Consider the following 20,098-nt stretch of genomic DNA (forward strand, 5'->3'; position numbering starts at 1 on the left):
TGATAATTCTTACTAGCACTTCAAACTCCTGTAGAGGAGACGTAAAACAAGAGCTGATTACATTAATGTTGTGGAATCTTGAGGAATGAAAGGGAAAAGGAAAGTCCAACAAGAACGTATTCAGTCTCTCTCTATTAGATTACATTCATCATACAAGAACAAATTCTTGTATGAGAATAAAACAATAATAAAATTGTCACATTGGACAAATGATTCATATTACGTTCGCCCTGAACTTTTTTCGGATAATTAAAGGCAATGATGCGACTGTTTTTAATGGAGATAATACTATAATCATATAAAATGGTTTGAGAGGCAATAAATGTTTGTGCTACAGTATAACTCATTTTAAACATATCTATCACATGGGATGTAAACCATAACAATGAAAATCATCTTGCACAATATGCACGCTAATATTTCCACTTGCGTTACGATGATGCAGCACGGTGGTAGTGGTGGTGGCGGAGACGGGCGAGTCAGGCCGCGTTGCAATCTACACTTCTTATGATGGCAAGACAACGGTGACCGTCATAATCATCACAACTCAAGTACAAATTAATACAAGTTAATAGAAATTATCGTTCCTCTTGTCCACCTATCAGAAGCGCTGCCAAGCACTACAGAGATATATATATGTATATAGTAAGGCACAATAAGAATGCCTAAAATTTAGGGAAGTCTGTTACAACTTATTAAGATGACCAAAGCCCCGCTCCTTGTTGCTGGGGTCCATCACCACAGAGACGGTGATGGAGTCTTCCCCGCGTGTGTGCGTGAAGGGTATGTCTGCGTTAACCAGCAGAGTGTCTTCAGGTTTGAGTACCACTTCTTCCTCCCCTATGCTGAGTACGCTCTCACCTTCCTGCGTGTCGCCAAAGCCAAGCCGCACACATCAAGAAAAAGAAACGTTTTTTTTTTTTTTTTCATTAATTCTATTAGTTTACGAATACACAAAAAAATAAATAAATAAAACAAAATAATAAATAAATAAAAAAAAATAAATAAAGGTAGGCACATGGTATATCAAAATATTATTTTAATTCAGTAATGCGAGAAGTGAAGACTCAACGGTAAAGAGGTGGACTGAAGCTCAGCGAGGAACAACATGAACGTACCTGCTGCCACAACCACGTCTCTGCAAGTGGCAGGCGGTGCTGCGAGGAGCCGCGACCCAACACTAACACGTCACTCTGGTAACTGAGATCAAAGAGCCGCCGGCTTCCCTCCTGCTGGATCTGAAGAAAGAAAGAAAGAAGCGACGTAAATCTCTGCACCGTGGAATAGCGAGTCTCATTCCTAGTCACTTGCTGCTTCCGCCACGGTCGCGGCAGGCAGCAACCGATCACTTTGTCAATTTTTGTAAACAGAATCGCCACAACACTTTTTCATATATATTTATTTCTCGCTACATTCTTTTATACCTAATTCCGTATCAGTGTCTCGCTAATGTGATACTTGTGTTTTCGTCACTTTTTTATTCCCTACAGTTCTGTGGCCCTCAGCCTTTTTAATCTCATGTACACCTCTAAGTCTTTCAGTATTGGTCACATGCTCCTTACCCAGAATGCAGCAGAATGTAGTCAGAACTTAACGTATGCGTCCAAGAATTCATCAGTAATCAATAAGAAATGTATCTAATTTATAGGCGTATGATGACAAAAACCTGTTCATGTATCTATCAGTATATAAGCTCTATTACTGAATGTGCCCATTAATTCATCAGTACCTTAAATAATGACAATAGCAATTGTGAACTCATGATCCTATAAGAAACCTGTCACGTACCTTCAAAATTCCTTTCACCTACCCCTGTAGGTACGCGTACTCGAGCTTAAGAACTCCTGCCCTAGCATATGACCCACCTCCCCTCTGTGTTTGTTGAGCCATCTGGCCAGCGAGAAGGGTTCCTGTAGCACCCTGGCGGTGTCTGGTACCCATGGCTGTTTTTCCTGGATGGTGCCTGAGGATGGAGGAGGGTAGAGGTTGATATCTTATTCCATGGTGCCTCTGGTGCAGATATTCATGTCGTGGAGGAGAGGAATGTGAAACAAAATAGGAGACTGAATACAGAATATAGAAACATGAAAATAACATAAAAGTGATAGCAAAAGAAATAAAAATGTGTGAGGCAGCTAACACACAACAGGAGTTTGGAATGTTCAGAGAGTGAAATTCCCCTTTCTTAGTGAGACAGTTCTCTGTGAAAATGCAGGGCAGCCTGTAGCTAAATATCAGTGTGAGAGGTGCAATGGTTTAGGAAAGTGAAACTGTTCTATTAAAAATGTTGAATGTCGAGTGATCACATTGGAGTGTGCTGGACAGACGACGAGGGGAAAGTACGACATTAATGAAAAAGGTGTTAGGAACGAGTCGAGTGACTTGTTAATAAGGACTTTACCAATAAAATGATAGGGATGAGCACACACACACACACACACACACACAAAAGCTTACCTGGAATCGGCTTGCCGGTCCTGTACTGCTCTGAGGCGAAGAACTCTTTGATGACCGGGCCCAGCTGAGTGCCGAGATCCTCGCAATAGAACCAGCGCTCGAAAAGGGTCTCCTGAGTGCCCTCCACGAAGTACCTGCGAGTGATTGGCTGATTGATCAACTGAGAGAGAGAGAGAGAGAGAGAGAGAGAGAGAGAGAGAGAGAGAGAGAGAGAGAGAGAGAGAGAGAGAGAGAGAGAGAGAGAGTCAGTAGCATCAGTCGTAACAATTATCATCGATCATATATTCCATTGTCCATTTTTCCACGCGCACTGTCCTCACGTGGCCAGTCTGATCTATTCTTAGCCTCTCTCTAACTCTCTCTCTAGAGAATATCACACCTTCCCTACATTCCTGCCAGTCCTTAGGGAAAACACCTACATTGCCTTCCTTGTCTTCCTCGCAGGTCATCGGTCAGAATAACAACCTCTGTCATTAGTTGCTTTACCCCATTTCCAGGCATCTGGTTGGCCATCCCTTCATCTCAGATTCTCAATCTTGATCCATTTTTTTTACATAAATAGCGCCTGTATGCGTAGCTTGAGTTCAGTCTTCAGAGACAGTTCAATTCAGAGAAAGTCATCACGCTGTCAGTTCATAGAGTCAAACATCGTCACTTCCGTTGTAATCTGCCTCGATATCACGCGTGTACATCTCTGTCCATCATTAAATCAAGAAAGTACATCTGTCTGTCGTGTTGTCTTCACTCTCACATTCAGCCATAATCTAAACCACTACCCACGTACTCCACGTATTCATCGAAGAATCAACGAGCCACCATCATCTATCCTGCCACCGTCATCTCCAGCAACATCCAGTAAGTCCATCAATCAGTGAAATCCATCAGAACTAGTGGTGACAGCCATCTTATAGTACAGAGGTGACAAACTGGTTACAAGTCGTGGCCAGATATATCCAGGGCACTCAGTACAATGTGACGTCAGAACAAAGCAGTGGCAAGTACTTCAAGACAAAGTGGCAGTGGACACATTGGAACAAGAGAGAGAGAGAGAGAGAGAGAGAGAGAGAGAGAGAGAGAGAGAGAGAGAGAGCGTGAAAGATTTGCGAGCATCTATGTAATCTAACTTGCAATACTAAGTACGTACTTCCTCATGAACTGTCTGATTTGATGCCATAAGGTGGAGAGATGAATTAAGTAACTATTCCTTAAAAAAGTGAAAAGTAGAAAAAAAAAAAAAAACTTCGAGTGTCACTTTAGGTATTGTAGTTACTTGATCCTCCTGTCTGAAAAATGACATCATGTAAAAAGTAAGGGGAGAATGAATGTTTGGCTGAGAAAAGACGATGAAACTATACAACAGGATGAAAAGGATGGTGAATGTAAGAATAAAAAGGGGTGGGGGGAGGAGGAAAGAGAACGCTGGGCAGGAGGAAGAGGAGGTGGAGAAGGGAAGGATATGAAAAGTAAGAGTGGTAAAAATAAAATCTGAATGCAAATAAGTTGAAATAAGTTGCTGATAACACAAAATTTATTAAGTATACTGAGTGTGATGGTGCCAAGCGAGAGGGAGAGGATAATAAGCTTTTGAAGATAATAAGTTTAGCAACAAAGTTTTACAACAAACAAACAAAGTTTAGCAACAACAACAAAGTTTAGCAACAAAGTTATGAGAGCAATGAATGAAAAAATGAAAAGTAGGGATGTGATGATAATTCATATAGGAAGTGTGTAAGGAAAAAAAAGTTAAGGATGACTGTTTGTGAACGAGAGGAGAGAAGGTGATGAAAAGGAAGGTGAATACCTGAGGCAGTCCAGCTCGGTCTTTAATCTATCTCGCTCGATGACCAAACCAATAGTATCGGGGAACCTCTGCGGTGAGTGCGGAATCTTGCCTGGCAACTGAAACACCTGAGGGATAAACCAAAGTCGTCTTTATATCGGACGTAAGCGTGCCTAATCATTGCAGATAATAAAAAGTAATAAAAAGTATATCGTTCAATGCCGCACCCCGCTGTCAATCTAACCCAGAGGTCGGCAACCCAGAATTAGAGAAGAGCCACTTTCTTCAGACTTGACAGGAACACAGTGCTGCTGGAGCCGCAGCGTAAAATCTATTACGAATGTTGATTACGAAACCTAATAAATTTCCTCCATATGAAAGTTAAGTAATATAACCATAGACAAAATAATCATACAAATTGTACAGTAGTAGTAGTAACAGTAGTAGCAGTAGTAGTAGTAGTAGTAGTAGTAGTAGTAGTAGTAGTAGTAGTAGTAGTAGTAGTAATAATAATAATAATAATAATAATAATAATAATAATAATAATAATAATAATAATTATCATTATTAGTATTATTATAAATATTATTATTAACGACTCACTCATATATGCAGACTCACTCATTTTTTCAGCTTTTACTGGAGTGAAAGCAGAACTGGAAATGGAATTAGCTGATTTGCAGGGAAAAGACTTATGAACTTCAAAATCCAGAGGCATGGTCTCCGATATTGAAAACCTAAAGAAACAACATGCTACACTGGCATTTCAACAAATGGACTGAATTGTCTGGGCTACAAAACCGAGATCAGATTGTCTATAAAGTGTGGAATTCCTTACCAGACGCTTACACATGAAACGATATGCCTTTGGCATTCTCTATATTTTTGGATCTACTTACATTGTGTGAACAAGCGTTTTCTAGCATGAACTTAAAAAAAAAAAAAAAAAATACGCAGCCGACCGAATGATACAAGCCTGCAGTCCTGCCGGAAACTCAAAACGACAACATATTTGCCAAACATTGAGCATCTCTCCAAAGAAACACAGGACCAGAAATCACATTAATTAAGACTTAATTTTTTTTTTCTCTCTCTCTCTCTCTCTCCCCGGTTTAAACTCATCATGGTGACCAGATACTGATATAGTAAGTACACTTAACATGTTTGAAAAATAATATACCATATTTGTTCACTTGCTGCCATCATAGAATTATAAAGTTAAATTAATGATCAATCAAGGGGGGTTGATCACAAATGACAACGTGACCTTTTCTTTTCTGAATTCTTGAAAACGTTCTTCAAAGGATTTTTTTTTATTTTCATTAGTGCATTTTTTATGATATCAATATCCAGCTCAAAGTCTGTTCCTTTTCCAAATTGCTTTAATGAAGGAAAGTGAATCAGAGAGCCTCTCTCAACATCTATAACAGAGATAGTTTTCTTTCAAGGGAAAGGACTTCTTCCAAAAGCATCGGAGCAGTGTTTCCGTCTCCTTGTAGTTTCCTGTTGAGCTCATTTAAATGTGAAGTGACACCCAACAAGAAATGAAACTTGTGTAGCCATTCAGGATTTGTAAGGTATGCATATTCATGGTGGCCTTTCTCCTCCAGAAATTTCTTCACTTCCTCAAGGCATGCTGCAAAACATGCAAGCACCCGATCCCTAGAAAGCCAGCGGACTTTGTTATGTAAGAGGAGGTCTGAATACTGGGAACCGACTTCTTCCAGAAGTTCACGAAACTGTCGGTGGTTTAAGCCTTTTGCCATTATTTTGTTAAGAATTTTCACGACCAAGTTCATTACTTCAGTGAACTCTGATGGACAAGTTTATGCACACAGTGCCTCTTGGTGAACGATGCAGTGAAATGATATTAATTCACGATTCAGCTCTCGTTTTAAGAGAGAAACAAACCCCTTATGTATCCCTGTCATACTCAGTGCACCATCAGTTGCAACATAAATAATGTGGTTGGTCTGAATTCCTTTTTCCTTAAGGCAGGTTATAATTGTTGAAAATATATCCTCACCTATAGTCTGACCAGTGAGAGGCAACAAGTCAATGAGTTCTTGTGGGCCTTCAGAGTTGACATACCTGCCAAGATGAGCAACTTGTGCAATGTCGTCAACATCACATGACCCATCACAAGCAATTGAAAAGCCACAGGATGAACTGATGTCCACAATTTGCTGATTGGTGATGTCTTGTGCAAGTTTCACTGCTCTGTCCCTCATCGTTTTAGCAGGCAATGGCACATTCTTAATTTTCTTAATTATTTCATCCTTGTTTTTGAATTCTCTGAACAGATGCATTGTTGCATTGATGAAACGATCTTTTATATATTCACCATCTGTAAAAGACTTTCCACGTTTTGCTATCTCATGACTTATCACAAAACTGGCAGTAGTTGTATCGTTGGAGGACTTCACCCATTTCACGAATACATTCTGACTCCACTTTGCTCTGAGCTGCAGTTCCTCCACAGCTTTCTTTCTGGCATCCAACTGGATAATTTTCAGCAAAGTCACTGTGTTTCCTCTAAAAATGCCTCTCAAGGTTGGATTTTTTATTGCTGGCCAGTTCTTCACTGCATATGAGGCACAAAGGGTGCTCTCTAGAATTCTGAACAAATGCAATATGCTCGGTCCATTCATTCCTAAACTCTATTTTCATCTTCAATTTTCCTCTTCCTCGATGCCATTTCTTCAGTAACTGATTGTCTTAATGTCTTTCACTTAAGAAAAGCTCGTAATAGCAACAGCAGCAGTAGTAGTAGTAGTAGTAGTAGTAGTAGTAGTAGTAGTAGTAGTAGTAGTAGTAGTAGCAGCAGCAGTAGTAGTAATACAGTAGTAGTAGTATAGCAGTAGTAGTATAGCAGTATTAGTATAGTATAGTATTAGTAGTAGTATAGTACTAGTAGCAGCAGTAGTACTGGTATAGTAGTAGCAGTAGTAGTAGTAGTAGTAGTAATAGTAGTAGTAGTAGTATAATAGTAGTAGTAGTAGTAGTAGTAGTAGTAGTAGTAGTAGTAGTAGTAGTAGTAGTAGTAGTAGTAGTAGTAGTATAGCAGTACTAGTAGGAGGAGGGAAAATAGCCGTCCTAGTAACTATGAGAGTGCGTTTTCACTGAACGAGATGCCTGTCTACACTGCCAGGCAGCATTGGGCAGAGGCTGGGGTGGTTGGATGGACGTGTATCATGCAGGAATCATTATCATACAATAGACGTAGACCTCGCGTCTCGTCTCTCTCTCTCTCTCTCTCTCTCTCTCTCTCTCTTTTTTCTACATGTCCTACGATAAGTTAGACAATTTTACGTAGGTGGAAGGAGCCGCACATGTCTCTTGAAAGAGACTCACGCGGCTCCGGAGCCGCAGGTTGCCGACCTCTGATCTAATCCATCAATGGACTGATGGGACAAGTTATGAACAAAAATGGGATAACACTACCTAGGTCATTTAAGTACACCGCGACATCTTCAACATAAATCGTAATAATTCAGTTTTTTTTTTTAAAGTATTTCGCACATTTTTTGATCAATGATTATATATATATATATATATATATATATATATATATATATATATATATATATATATATATATATATATATATATATATATATATATATATATATATATATATATATATATATATATATATATTACGACCACAGTTCCCAGCCCCTTCACAAAGCTGCTGCACCTGGACTATGGTCTCATAGCTTCCCTGAACCACCTCCTACGTGGACTCAGTGCAGGTCTTAAATATGGGCGTACAGGGTCCCTTGTGACTCTTGCACCCTTCTCGCCATGGTCACACTAATTGAGATTGCCAGTCTGTTTTATCCACCTACAGACAAGGACAATACTCTAACAACAATTAACATCCATAGCTGTGAAAAGATCAACAACCACGTCTAGGGAGAAACAATTAGAACTAGCATTAACACATATATATAGTCAAGGTATAAAACCCTGCTGGACAACTGCCCTCATAACAACTCCTACCACTGTCCAACAGCGTGTTACAGCCTCAAGCCGAGTAGTGTCGTTTACTACCTCCTGGACAGCAGGCCTTGTCAGGACCTAAGGAGGGAGTAAAACTAACTACACAGTTAATTACTTAAGTCCTTTGTGGCTGATCAGCTTCAGCCAACAGTAGCATTTAACACGAGCTCATAAACAAGAGACACAACTACAAATGAGTGCCCATTAACACACAGGAAGGTCATTCACTGCTCACCATACAAGAACACGATCCACACACACATGCAACACACACAGCAATCCACACACGCAGCCAAGGAGTCACTTTCCTGGGTATGGAGTGTGTTATACACAACTGCACTCTTTGGCAGGATACTATGGAGACTCCTATACTTTGTAAATAGGCTGGGGTGTACGGCCGGTAACGATTCATTTATCCTCTTAAAGCAACTGACCCATCTAACCGTTATCCCGCCTCAGTCTCAGTTAGATATTAGTGCCTGTCTCAATACATCTGCTCTATCTAAGCACTGGGTAGTGATTGTAGGAAGGTGTGCCACTCTCCTGTTCTGCTACAAATGGGGGGGGGTACAAGGAAGGGGGGGATGATGACATACACACATACACCCTCCCCACGCAGGCTTATAAGAATAAAACATTTTACTTCTGAAAATCCTAATGATCAAACTAGGGGAGCTAGATGAATACTGATTACTTTATTGTCAAGACCAACTCTTCTACTAAATACTAGGTGAGACTCAGATTGAATGTATAAGGGGAAGTAAAGAAATTTACGTGGGGAATATGAGTGAATGCGTGAATATATATTATATTAGAAGCTTCAGGCTGAGTAGTTACGTGTCCGGGATGCGTCCAAGCCTCATCCCCTACCTGTTTCTCTCTTCTCACCTCTTTCTCTCTCCCCTTCCTCCATTATTATTCTTCTCCCATTTGTTCTTACTTCTTCCTTCGTTTTATATAGCGTTATCTCACTACACATAACAATATATATATATATATATATATATATATATATATATATATATATATATATATATATATATATATATATATATATATATATATATATAACAATAATGGGAGCCTTTCTATTCTTTTGGTGTGCCAGCAACATGACGAGTGGCTGCTACCTCCCCTTCCTTGATGATGACATCCCTAAACGCGCCATTGGTGAGCGTGATGACGTTCATATCTCCCTTTCTCATGTAGAAGAACTCCTCGCCCTCCTCCAAGTGGAAGTCCTTCCTCTGGTTAGGACCACCTGCGAAGAACACCTTCAGCTGGCCGACGCCATGCCTGTAAATCAATATTCAGTATCATTATTGTTAATCATCAATTAACCCTGGACACTTAATTAGTTTCTTGAATTCTTATTGTAGATAAAATCACTCATGGTGAGTTTCTATGGTTTTCTGGTAGATGTCATAGTTGAGTATATATATATATATATATATATATATATATATATATATATATATATATATATATATATATATATATATATATATATATATATATATATATATATATATATATATATATATATATATATATATATATATATATATATATATATATATATATATATATATATATATAAATTCTTTTTTATGTAGGAGGGACACCAGCCAAGGGCAACGAAAATAAAATAAAAAAAAAAAAAAAAAAAAAGCCCACTGAGATGCTGGTCCCAAATAGTGTCTGAAGTGGTGGTCAAAAATTGAAACCTCTTGAAGGAGTTCAAGTCATAGGCTGGTGGAAATACAGAAGCAGGAAGGGAGTTCCAGAGTTTACCAGAGAAGGGGCTGAATGATTGGGAATACTGGTTAACTCTTGTATTAGAGAGGTGAACAGAATAAGGGTGAGAGAAAGAAGAAATTCTTGTGCAGCAAGGCCGTGGTAGGAGGTGAGGCATGCAGTAAGCAAGATCTGACGAACAGTTAGCATGAAAATAGCGGTAGAAGATAGCAAGGGATGCAACATTCCAGCAATAAGAAAGAGGCTGAAGAGAGTCAGTTAGAGGAGAAGAGTTCATGAGATGAAAAGCTTTTGATTCCACCCTGTCTAAAAGAGTGGTATGAGCGGAACCCCCCCAGACCTGTGAAGCATATTCCATACATGGATGGATAAGGCCCTTGTACAGAGTTAACAGCTGGGGGGTGAGAAAAACTGGCGGAGACGTCTCAGAACACCTAACTTCATAGAAGCTGTTTTAGCTAGATGAGATGTGAAATTTCCAGTTTAGATTATAAAAAAAGGACAGACCGAGGATGTTCAGTGTAGAAGAGGGGGCCAATTAAGTGTAATTGAAGAAGAGGGGATAGTTGTATGGAAGGTTGTGTTGAGTTGATAGATGGAGGAATTGAGTTTTTGAGGCATTGAACAATACCAAGTTTGCTCGGCCTCAATCAGAAATTTTAGAGAGATCAGAAGTCAGGCGTTTTGTGGCTTCCCTGCGTGAACTGTTTACTTCCTGAAGAGTTGGATGTCTGTGAAAAGACGTGGAAAAGTGCAGGTTGGTATCATCAGCGTAGGAGTGGATAGGACAAGAAGTTTGGTTTAAAAGATCATTGATGAATAGGAAGAGAGTGGGTGACAGGACAGAACCCTGAGGAACACCACTGTTAATAGATTTAGGAGAAGAACAGTGACCATCTACCACAGCAGCAATGGAACAGTCAGAAAGGAAACTTGAGATGAAGTTACATAGAGAAGGATAGAAGCCATAGGAGGGTAGTTTGGAAATCAAAGCTTTGTGCCAGACTCTATCAAAAGCTTTTGATATATCCAAGGCAACAACAAAAGTTTCACCAAAATCTCTAAAAGAGAATGACCAAGACTCAGTAAGGAAAGCCAGATCCCCAGTAAAGCAGTCTTGACGGAACCCATACTGGTGATCAGGTTGTGAAGTGATAGATGCTTAAGAATCTTCCTGTTGAGGATAGATTAAAAAGCTGTAGATAGGCAGGAAATTAAAGCAATAGGACGGTAGTTTGAGGGATTAGAACGGTCACCCTTTTTTAGGAACAGGCTGAATGTAGGTAAACTTCAAGCAAGAAGGAAATGTAGATGTTGACAGACAAAGATGAAATAATTTGACTAGGTAATGTGCAAGCACGGAGGCACAGTTTCGGAGAACAACAGGAAGGACCCCATCAGGTCCATAAGCCTTCCGAGGGTTTAGGCCAGTGAGGGGATGGAAAACATAATTGCGAAGAATTTTAATAGGTACTATAAAGTAGTCAGAGAGTGGAGAAGAGGGAGGAACAAGCCCTGAATCGTCCAAGGTAGGGATTTTAGCAAAGGTCTGAATGAAGAGTTCAGCTTTAGGGATAGATGTGATAGCAGTGGCGAATGACTCTGTAGTCGTAGCCAGATGGCGGAAAAACTCATAAGATTCAAGAATGTGGGCACGAGAGCAGGTTAAGTCACTGTGCACATAAACGCAACATCCAGCTTTGGATCGAAAATGAGGATAGAGAAAGTAGGAGGGAACAGAAAAGGGGCAACTGTCAGTTGCCTCAGTTACCTGTGTTTCAGTGAGGAAAAGATGAGGTTTATTAGAGGAGATGTGATGTTCTACAGATTGAAAATTAGATCTGAGACCGCAAATGTTGCAGAAATTAATGAAGAAAAATTTGAGGGGGGTGTCAAGACACTTAGGGTCGATACCAGAAGAGTAGTCCGACCTGGGGACATTTGTGGTCCCCTCCTCAGATGGGGACTCCGAGGCTGGTGTAGGAGTCGCCATGATTTTTAATTTTGAGTGAAGGGTGTGTGTGTGTGTGTGTGTGTGTGTGTAATTAGATTCTTGTAGTTTTGTGTGAAGGAAGAGAGTTGTCTTTAGAAGGCAGGCTGTGACTGCCCCCTTGTGTTGTGAGACACAAAGAGAAACGTTCAGTGAGGTCACAGCTGGGTTTAATGAAAGTTCACAGCACCGCCTGATCCAGTGCTTTAGACCTCACTGGGAGTAATTATCGTTTCGGCAGGTGCCTGCTGCCTCCTCCTTATATATATATATATATAAGAACACAAGAAATAAGGGAAGCTGCAAGAAGCGACCAGGCTTACACGTGGCAGTCCCTGTATGAAATATACCTACCTATTTCCATCTATTATCCCCATCCATAAACCTGTCTAATCTTTTCTTAAAGCTCTCTAATGTCCGTTCCGCTCATCTACCACTCTATTTGTGAATAATTTTTTTCCAATCTCCTTCCTAAACTTAAATTTTTCAAGCTTGAACCCGTTAATTCTTGTTCTACCCTGGTTGTTGATTCTAAGAATTTTGCTTACATCCCCCTTGTTATAACCCTTATACCACTTAAAGACTTCTATCAGGTCCCCTCTTAACCTATGTCTCTCTAAATGAGAGAGGTGAGGTCGAGGCGAGTAGATGAGGGAGTGGAGAGGATGGTAGGGGACGAGATGAGGGGACTAGGTGAAGTAAATATAGATGAATTGTCTAAATTTTTCGTAGATAAAGTTCATACAGGTCAGTTAGCATATATCCCGTATAGAACAATAAGATCACCAAAAAATGACCCTAAATGGATGACTGCTAGGTTAAAGCATTATATAGGGCGTAAGAGAAGTATATATAGGAGATTAAAGGCAGGTTTTAAGGACACAATATAATGAATTAGTTAGAACAGTCAGGAAGTTAACGAGGAAAGCTAAGGACAATTATGAATCAAAGGTAGCCAGCTAGGCGAAGACGGACCCCAAGGGATTTTGTCAGGTATACAGGACGAAGAATAAGGATACTGTAGGTCCATTAAAGGCAGCAGATGGGGAGCTGGTTAGTTCTGGGGAGGAGATTAGTAAACTTCTGAATGATTATTTTTTAACTGTCTTCACCCAGGAAAACATGCAGGATATGCCAGATAGTGAACAGGTGTTTAGAGCAGATGAGAATGAGAAGCTGACAGATATTTCCATAACTAGGGAGATAGTGGAACAGGAGATAGATAGGCAAAAAAAGTTCAAGTCACCAGGACCTGATGAAATATACCCCAGAGTACTTAAGGAATGTAAAGAGATTATTAGTGAGCCGTTAGTTTCTGTCTTTAGGAAATCACTGGAGTCGGGTGAGGTACCAGTAATGTGGAGGCAGGCTAATGTAGTACCCATCTTTAAGAAAGGAGATAAAACTTTAGCGTCTAATTATAGACCTGTTAGCTTAACTTCAGTTGTAGGTAAAATGTTAGAGTCAATAATAGCGAGGAACATTAGGGAACATTTAGACAAACATAACTTGATAAATCAGTCACAGCATGGCTTCACGAAGGGGAAGTCTTGCCTGACAAACTTGTTAAGTTTTTACAGTAAGGTGTACGAGGCAGTAGATAATGGTGATAGTTATGATATCTTATATCTGGACTTTAGTAAAGCATTTGACAAGGTACCCCATCAAAGGCTCCTGAGAAAGGTTAGGGCACACGGGATTAATGGGAAGGTGTTAGGCTGGATAGGGTCATGGCTTAGTGACAGGCGACAGAGAGTGGTAATAAACGGCTCGAAATCCGAGTGGGGTCATGTAATTAGTGGGGTGCCACAGGGATCAGTATTAGGGCCATTGTTATTTCTAATGTATATCAATGACTTGGATAGTGGAATTAGTAGTGATGTTAGTAAAACTGCGGATGACACAAAGATAGGTAGATTAATTAGGTCAGAATCGGATGCCATCGCCTTGCAGGCAGACTTAGAATGAATGAATGGAGGAATAGATGGCAAATGCAATTTAATATCAATAAATGCAAAGTGCTTAGCGTAGGTAGAGGAAGCCCACACAATAGGTACACATTAGACAACCAAACTCTGGTAGGTACAGGGTATGAGAAAGATTTAGGAGTTATAGTTAGCTCTGAACTCCGTCTAGGGAAACAATGCATAGAATCCAGAAACAAGGCAAATAGGGTACTAAGATTCATTTTTAGGAGTGTTAAAAGTAGAAGGCCGGGAGTAATATTAAAGTTATACTTGGCGCTGGTCAGACCTCATCTAGACTACGCGGTGCAGTTCTGGTCCCCACATTACAGGAAAGATATAGGTCTATTAGAATCAGTACAGAGGAGAATGACTAAAAAGATACAGGGGATGAGGAGTATCCCTTACGAGGCGAGGTTGAAGCTGTTAAATTTACATTCTTTAGAGAGACGTAGGTTAAGAGGGGACCTGATAGAAGTCTTTAAGTGGTATAAGGGTTATAACAAGGGAGATGTAAGCAAAATTCTTAGGATCAGCAACCTGGGTAGAACAAGAAATAACGGGTTCAAGCTTGAAAAATTTAGGTTTAGGAAGGATAGGAAAAAATTGGTTCTCAAATAGAGTGGTAGATGAGTGGAACGGACTCAGTAATCATGTAGTTAGTGCTAGGACACTAGAGAGCTTTAAGAGAAGATTAGACAAGTTTATGGATGGGGATAGCAGATGGAAATAGGTAGGTGTGTTTCATACAGGGACTGCCACGTGTAAACCTGGTCGCTTCTTGCAGCTTCCCTTATTTCTTATGTTCTTATGTTCTAAAGAATGTAAATTAATATATATATATATATATATATATATATATATATATATATATATATATATATATATATATATATATATATATATATATATATATATATATATATATATATATATATATATATATATATATATATATATATATACAAGTATAAGCACAGATTTCCGGGAGTAGGATGTGGCGTGTACGACACGGTGTGTGTCTTCGTGGTACAGATCTACATCCTGACGAGCGACTGCCGGACAGCCGGAGCCAGTGTCAGACGTATGGCTCATTTACTCCCAGCTACGGCAACGGACACATTTTATTCTTGGTAGAACGTTTAGGCGTTGGCTGAGATCCACTAACCACTATGCCACATCACAATTTCTCTTTATCATATCAGTTCTTTTTACTTGTTTATTGGAATTCAATAATTAGGTATGACTTATTTAGCTTATCAAACCATTCAGTTCGGGTTTTAAGATAACAGGACACTAACATAGTATTACTTAACCTAACCTAAATGATGTGTATCAATACCTAACCTAACATTACCTAACCTACATGACATGCCAACTACTGCTGCTGTCGAATGGTGTCGGCTGAAGCGTCTGTGCGATGCCGTAGCTGGGAGTGAATGCGTCGTACGTCCGGCAGTAAAATATGGGGCTGCGCGTGCACTTGATCATTTGAAATAGCTGGTCACTGAATCTACTACACCAACTCGAGGGACGCTTGGTGACTCGGAAAAAGTGCAGACAATAGAAATATCGGGGGGTTGACATCACTCACAGTACATGAATATATTCTTAATTATACCCCTCTAATTTCATACGGCAAGGGAGAAATTACTTGTAACTAATAATAATAATACATGTCAAAATACACTAGAAAGAGATTATGAAGAATACTTAGTATGACGAACGTGATGCCCATTATTTATTGATGCCACAAAATGGGCCATGAAAAGTTTCATGGTGCGTGACATGCTGTTATACCTCTATATTACTGTACAATGAATAATATTATGTGACTCCGTTACATTATTACTTACGTACAAGTACTTTTCCATCTCCCATAACCAACGACAAACGACAAACAGCGATCATCTTCGCTGTGATCTCTCATGTTCTTATGTTAGCAGAACCAAACAGCGTGCCGCGCTCCTCCCCTCCTTCCCCCTTACAATTGGTGCGTCCTACTGTTTGCACTTATTTTCATTCAGCACGTGCAGAAAGGGATGAATGAATGAGTGTTGGGATAGATGTACTTACATCATCTTGATGCACACAGGTGGCATGAAGAACTTCCTGTTCTCCTCTATCCAGGTGGGGACGGTGTTGTGAGTATAATCCTTGTGACCCATGGCGCTCGGACTTGCGTTAGTAAATATCGTATGGCTGAAAGGCGAAAACAATGCCACGGTGATTCTTTGAAGCTATCGATTAATATATATATATATATATATATATATATATATATATATATATATATATATATATATATATATATATATATATATATATATATATATATATATATAATGTACACACACACACACACACACACACACACACACACACACACACGCTGTGAAGTGAAGAAAATAATCAGAATACAAAATGCAGTTTCCCTAAATATAGATTTATGTACACTGAATCTACTACACTAGTCCGTCCTGTGTAGTAGAAGCACGCACTGTTTACAAGACGAGGGGCAATGGTTGACTGAGGCAGTGAGGCCTGAGTCTCACGCTCGGAGGTTATGATGAGGAGTGAGTGTACGCACACATCTTGTACATCTTTCTCCTTCTTTCGGCTCTTCCTGTTAAGGATCACCACAGATCAGCATTCTCCAACGCACTCGGTCTTCTGCGCCTTCCTCCTTATATACTTCTCGTCTCTTCTCTTGACATATCCAATGTAGCCGCACCGGCTGGGCATCAATTGGCTCTCAGGTGATTTGTTTTAAGCCCCTATTACACGTATCCGGTTTCCTACGGCGCAGTCGGTCGCGACGCTAGCATATGCTCAAACCGGAGCGTATGATAGCAAATCGGCCGTATGAACGCTCACCCACGGCCGGCCGGATGAACTTTCGCTAATACTAAAGTTGGCCGTACGGCCGTCGTACGTCAGGACTGAGGACGTAGCGTGTAATTGCTCACCGTATGGTAAGACATCAGTCTGAAAAGAGTTCCAAATATGTGTCGTGATCCATTCGCATGTAGTTAAACCAGTCATCTTTTTCTAGTGCTAGTTCCTTCATTAAGTTAACATGAGAGTATTTTATTCGTTTACGCAGACATTGGACCAAATCTTCCTTTTTCTTGTTTTCACTTTCAAGTAGCACGCTAGAGCAATAGGAACGAGATTGTCGTCGAGAGAAGACATATGTCACTCCTCCACCACAAACAGTGCCACACTGACCCACTTGCCTCCGGCCATTCAAATACGTGTAATAGCTCTAACCGTAGGCCAGAATTTTCCTACGGCGCCGTAGGCCAGGTTGGCCGTAGGAAACCGGATATGTGTAATAGGGGCCTAAGAACTGCGAACAAGTTCTCGGTCTCAGTTTCTTACAAAATAACATTATACACTGATATTAAACACTTTCAACATATTACAATATTCATTAACAATGCATGCAATTAACTTGGCACTATGACAATCAGTTTTTAGTACAAAATTAAAGTATTTACCTCGGTCACCATCCTGTCCGTCTTTGTCTGAGCGCGACTTGGCCGTGAGTGATCCCCGCAGGCGACCAATGGGTTAAGTTGTTAACCCCACATTGCAATTAACTTGGCACTATGACAATCAGTTTTTAGTACAAAATTAAAGTATTTACCTCGGTCACCATCCTGTCCGTCTTTGTCTGAGCGCGACTTGGCCGTGAGTGATCCCCAATGGGTTAAGTTGTTAACCCCACATTACCAACAAGTGAGCATCGGCTTCGGTGCTTAATTGAATACTGATACTTACACATATTACAAGTTTTCATGCAAATGGAATGCATTGAATACTGATACTTACACATATTACACGTTTTAATGCAAATAGAAAACTATTGAACATTTCACTTATAAATGCCGAGGAATAATGACGTGAGGTACATACGCTTTACATACAGTAACACTCAAGCCACGTCATTCTCGTTTATCTAGCTTTGCCTTGTCCCCAAACCTTCATACACGCGTTGTGCCGCTGATGTAATCATTTCCGATTTTGTCCAGCCTCATTACTCCTAGAGAAAATCACAGGAACTTCATTTCAGCTGCTTCCAACTCGGCCACTTCTCCTTTCGTCTCTGGACTGTCTCTGTACTGTATTGGCTGGCCTTCCTAATGACTACGTACATTCCCTTTTGTGTTTGCAGGAGCCTTTCCGTTCATGCCTGTTACCTTCCTCCATATATTCCACCCAGCCGTGTTCTAATCAGAAGTACCGTGTGTGTGTTTTCTCTCTTTTTTTTTTTTTCTGTAAATATTTTAGTTTTAAGAGAGTAGTCACATAATATTGCTTAATTTCATCTCTCACTGAAAACACGTCACTTGATTTCAGTGCCAGGCCCTACTCACTGGTAATGCGTGGTAGGAGTGCGGGTGCAGTAGTCGTATAACATTTAAAGGCCATCAAGCCACCCCGACTCCGGCCCCACTAGCTCGCTCTGGCTGGCTCTTTGAAGCCCTGCACGGTGTGGAACTCTGTTACTCTACAGCAGTGTCACCATTTTTTGTATTGGTATCATTGTCGTCACTACCACCATTGATGCCACTACTATTGCCGTTATCATCACCGCCATCCCCATCAGCATTGTTACTACCAACAACAACAACACTAACACTATTGTTCTGACGCTGCACATCACTTGTACTAGATTGATTCACTGGCTGCTTGACTTACTGGATGTTGCTGGAGATGACGGTGGCAAGATAGATGTTGGTGGCTCGTTGATTCTCCGATGAATTACTGGTAGCGTGGAGTATGTGGGTAGTGGTTTGGATTATGGTTGATTATGCGAGTAAAGGCAACACAACAAACATATGTGCTTTCTTGATTTAATGATGGACAGAGATGCACACGCGTGATACCGAGACAGATTACGACAGACATGACGATGCTTGACTCTATCTCTCTCTCTCTCTCTCTCTCTGAAGATTGACTGATCTTATCTCTGCTCTCTGAACTGTCTGTCTCTGATCTAATCTCTAACTACGTTCTATTTATGTGAAAGAAGTGGATCAGGATTCAGAATCTGAGATGAAGGGATGGCCAATCAGATGCCCGTAAAATGGTTGAAGGAACCAATGGAAAGCAATGCAGGTCTCGTATATTCCCTATGGACTAGCAGGAATGTAGGGAAGGTGTGGTATTCCCTTGAGAGGGAGAGAGGAAGGAGAAAGGTTAAAAGTAGATCAGACTGGCCACGTGAGGACAGTGCACGTGGAATACTGGGCAATAGAATAAATGAATGATGAATATATATACAATAATAATTGTTACGACTGATGCGACTGATACAGTCAGTGCCTTCCCCCACTAAAAACGCGTTCTCGCATTGAAACATAATAATAACGAGAACAATAGAATATAAGGAATTAATAGATCAAGGGTTCCCAACCAGGGGAGGAATTTCAGGTTTTCTGGGGGGGGGGGGAGAAATTGGGACCACAGATTGGTAAACTCATACTGTTAGAATGCTGATCTTTTTATTACCTTTGAGCTCCCCAGGGCGGCACAAAATTCATCATGCAGCGGTTACCTGCTGGAAGCAGCCAATCATACTATCAAACTGTCAAAACTATTTTACTTTTATTCAAGTTTTATAAATCCATCAACATTTTCAATTGGCATTCAGCTTGTAAAACTACACTATAAAAATAATCAATGTAAAATCGTAAATGTATATGTATTGTTGCGCCCACCCCTCACTCCGGGCGGGCGTGTTATCCACACGGGCACGGGTCGAGAAACAAGAGCAGCGGGGCCTCAAATAAGTCACACTCTGAACGCCGGGACAAGGCGCGCGCACGCACACACACACACACACACACACACGAGGCCAGGGTACAAGGGAAAAACACGGGCACTATTTCCTAGGATTGACAAATCCTCCGCAAGTATACTGCTTTACAAGTTCACAGGGGCACCACAAGTCTCCCGGGGCACGACAGGCACTCAACAGGCAGGGAAACACTTCCAAAGCAGGCAAGCACACCCTGGCTTCCTCTCGGGCCACGGCCGCCGCCACGCGTCTCCGCCCTCTCTCTGCTTTCCCGCCTCTCCCAGTCTGCCACCTCCAACAGTGCTGCCACCCGCACCCATACCCCTGGTGTAACA

General features: G+C 40.6%; 1 protein-coding gene across 10 annotated transcripts; it reads right to left on the reverse strand.

Annotated features, from left to right (window-relative positions):
* Positions 1-261: 261 nt before the first annotated feature.
* LOC135101526 (3-hydroxyanthranilate 3,4-dioxygenase-like) lies at positions 262-20,098 on the reverse strand. Of its 10 annotated transcripts, none has more exons than XM_064005607.1 (8): positions 19,977-20,098; positions 16,031-16,156; positions 9,373-9,538; positions 4,259-4,365; positions 2,458-2,591; positions 1,866-1,963; positions 1,119-1,238; positions 262-865 (listed from the first exon to the last, which is right to left on the reverse strand). In XM_064005607.1, the coding sequence occupies exons 1-8, from the start codon at positions 20,081-20,083 to the stop codon at positions 686-688; spliced, it is 1,038 nt and encodes a 345-aa protein (XP_063861677.1). In that variant the 5' UTR covers positions 20,084-20,098; the 3' UTR covers positions 262-685. The 10 variants fall into 10 exon arrangements, with proteins under 10 accessions (XP_063861677.1, XP_063861680.1, XP_063861679.1 ...); XM_064005610.1 differs by lacking the exon at positions 19,977-20,098 and adding an exon at positions 18,662-18,955; XM_064005609.1 differs by lacking the exon at positions 19,977-20,098 and adding an exon at positions 18,601-18,651.

This window comes from Scylla paramamosain, chromosome 6, assembly GCF_035594125.1.
Source record: "Scylla paramamosain isolate STU-SP2022 chromosome 6, ASM3559412v1, whole genome shotgun sequence".
Classification (NCBI taxonomy): domain Eukaryota; kingdom Metazoa; phylum Arthropoda; class Malacostraca; order Decapoda; family Portunidae; genus Scylla; species Scylla paramamosain.

Coding starts and splice junctions, on each gene's coding strand:
- LOC135101526 (XM_064005607.1), bottom strand. CDS start 20,083: ATGGGTGCGGGTGGCAGCACTGTTGGAGGTGGCAGACTGGGAGAGGCG. Junction 9,539..16,030: donor CCTGTGTGCATCAAGATGAT/GTAAGTACATCT, acceptor ATTGATTTACAG/GCATGGCGTCGGCCAGCTGA. Junction 2,592..4,258: donor ACCGAGCTGGACTGCCTCAG/GTATTCACCTTC, acceptor AATCACTCGCAG/GTACTTCGTGGAGGGCACTC.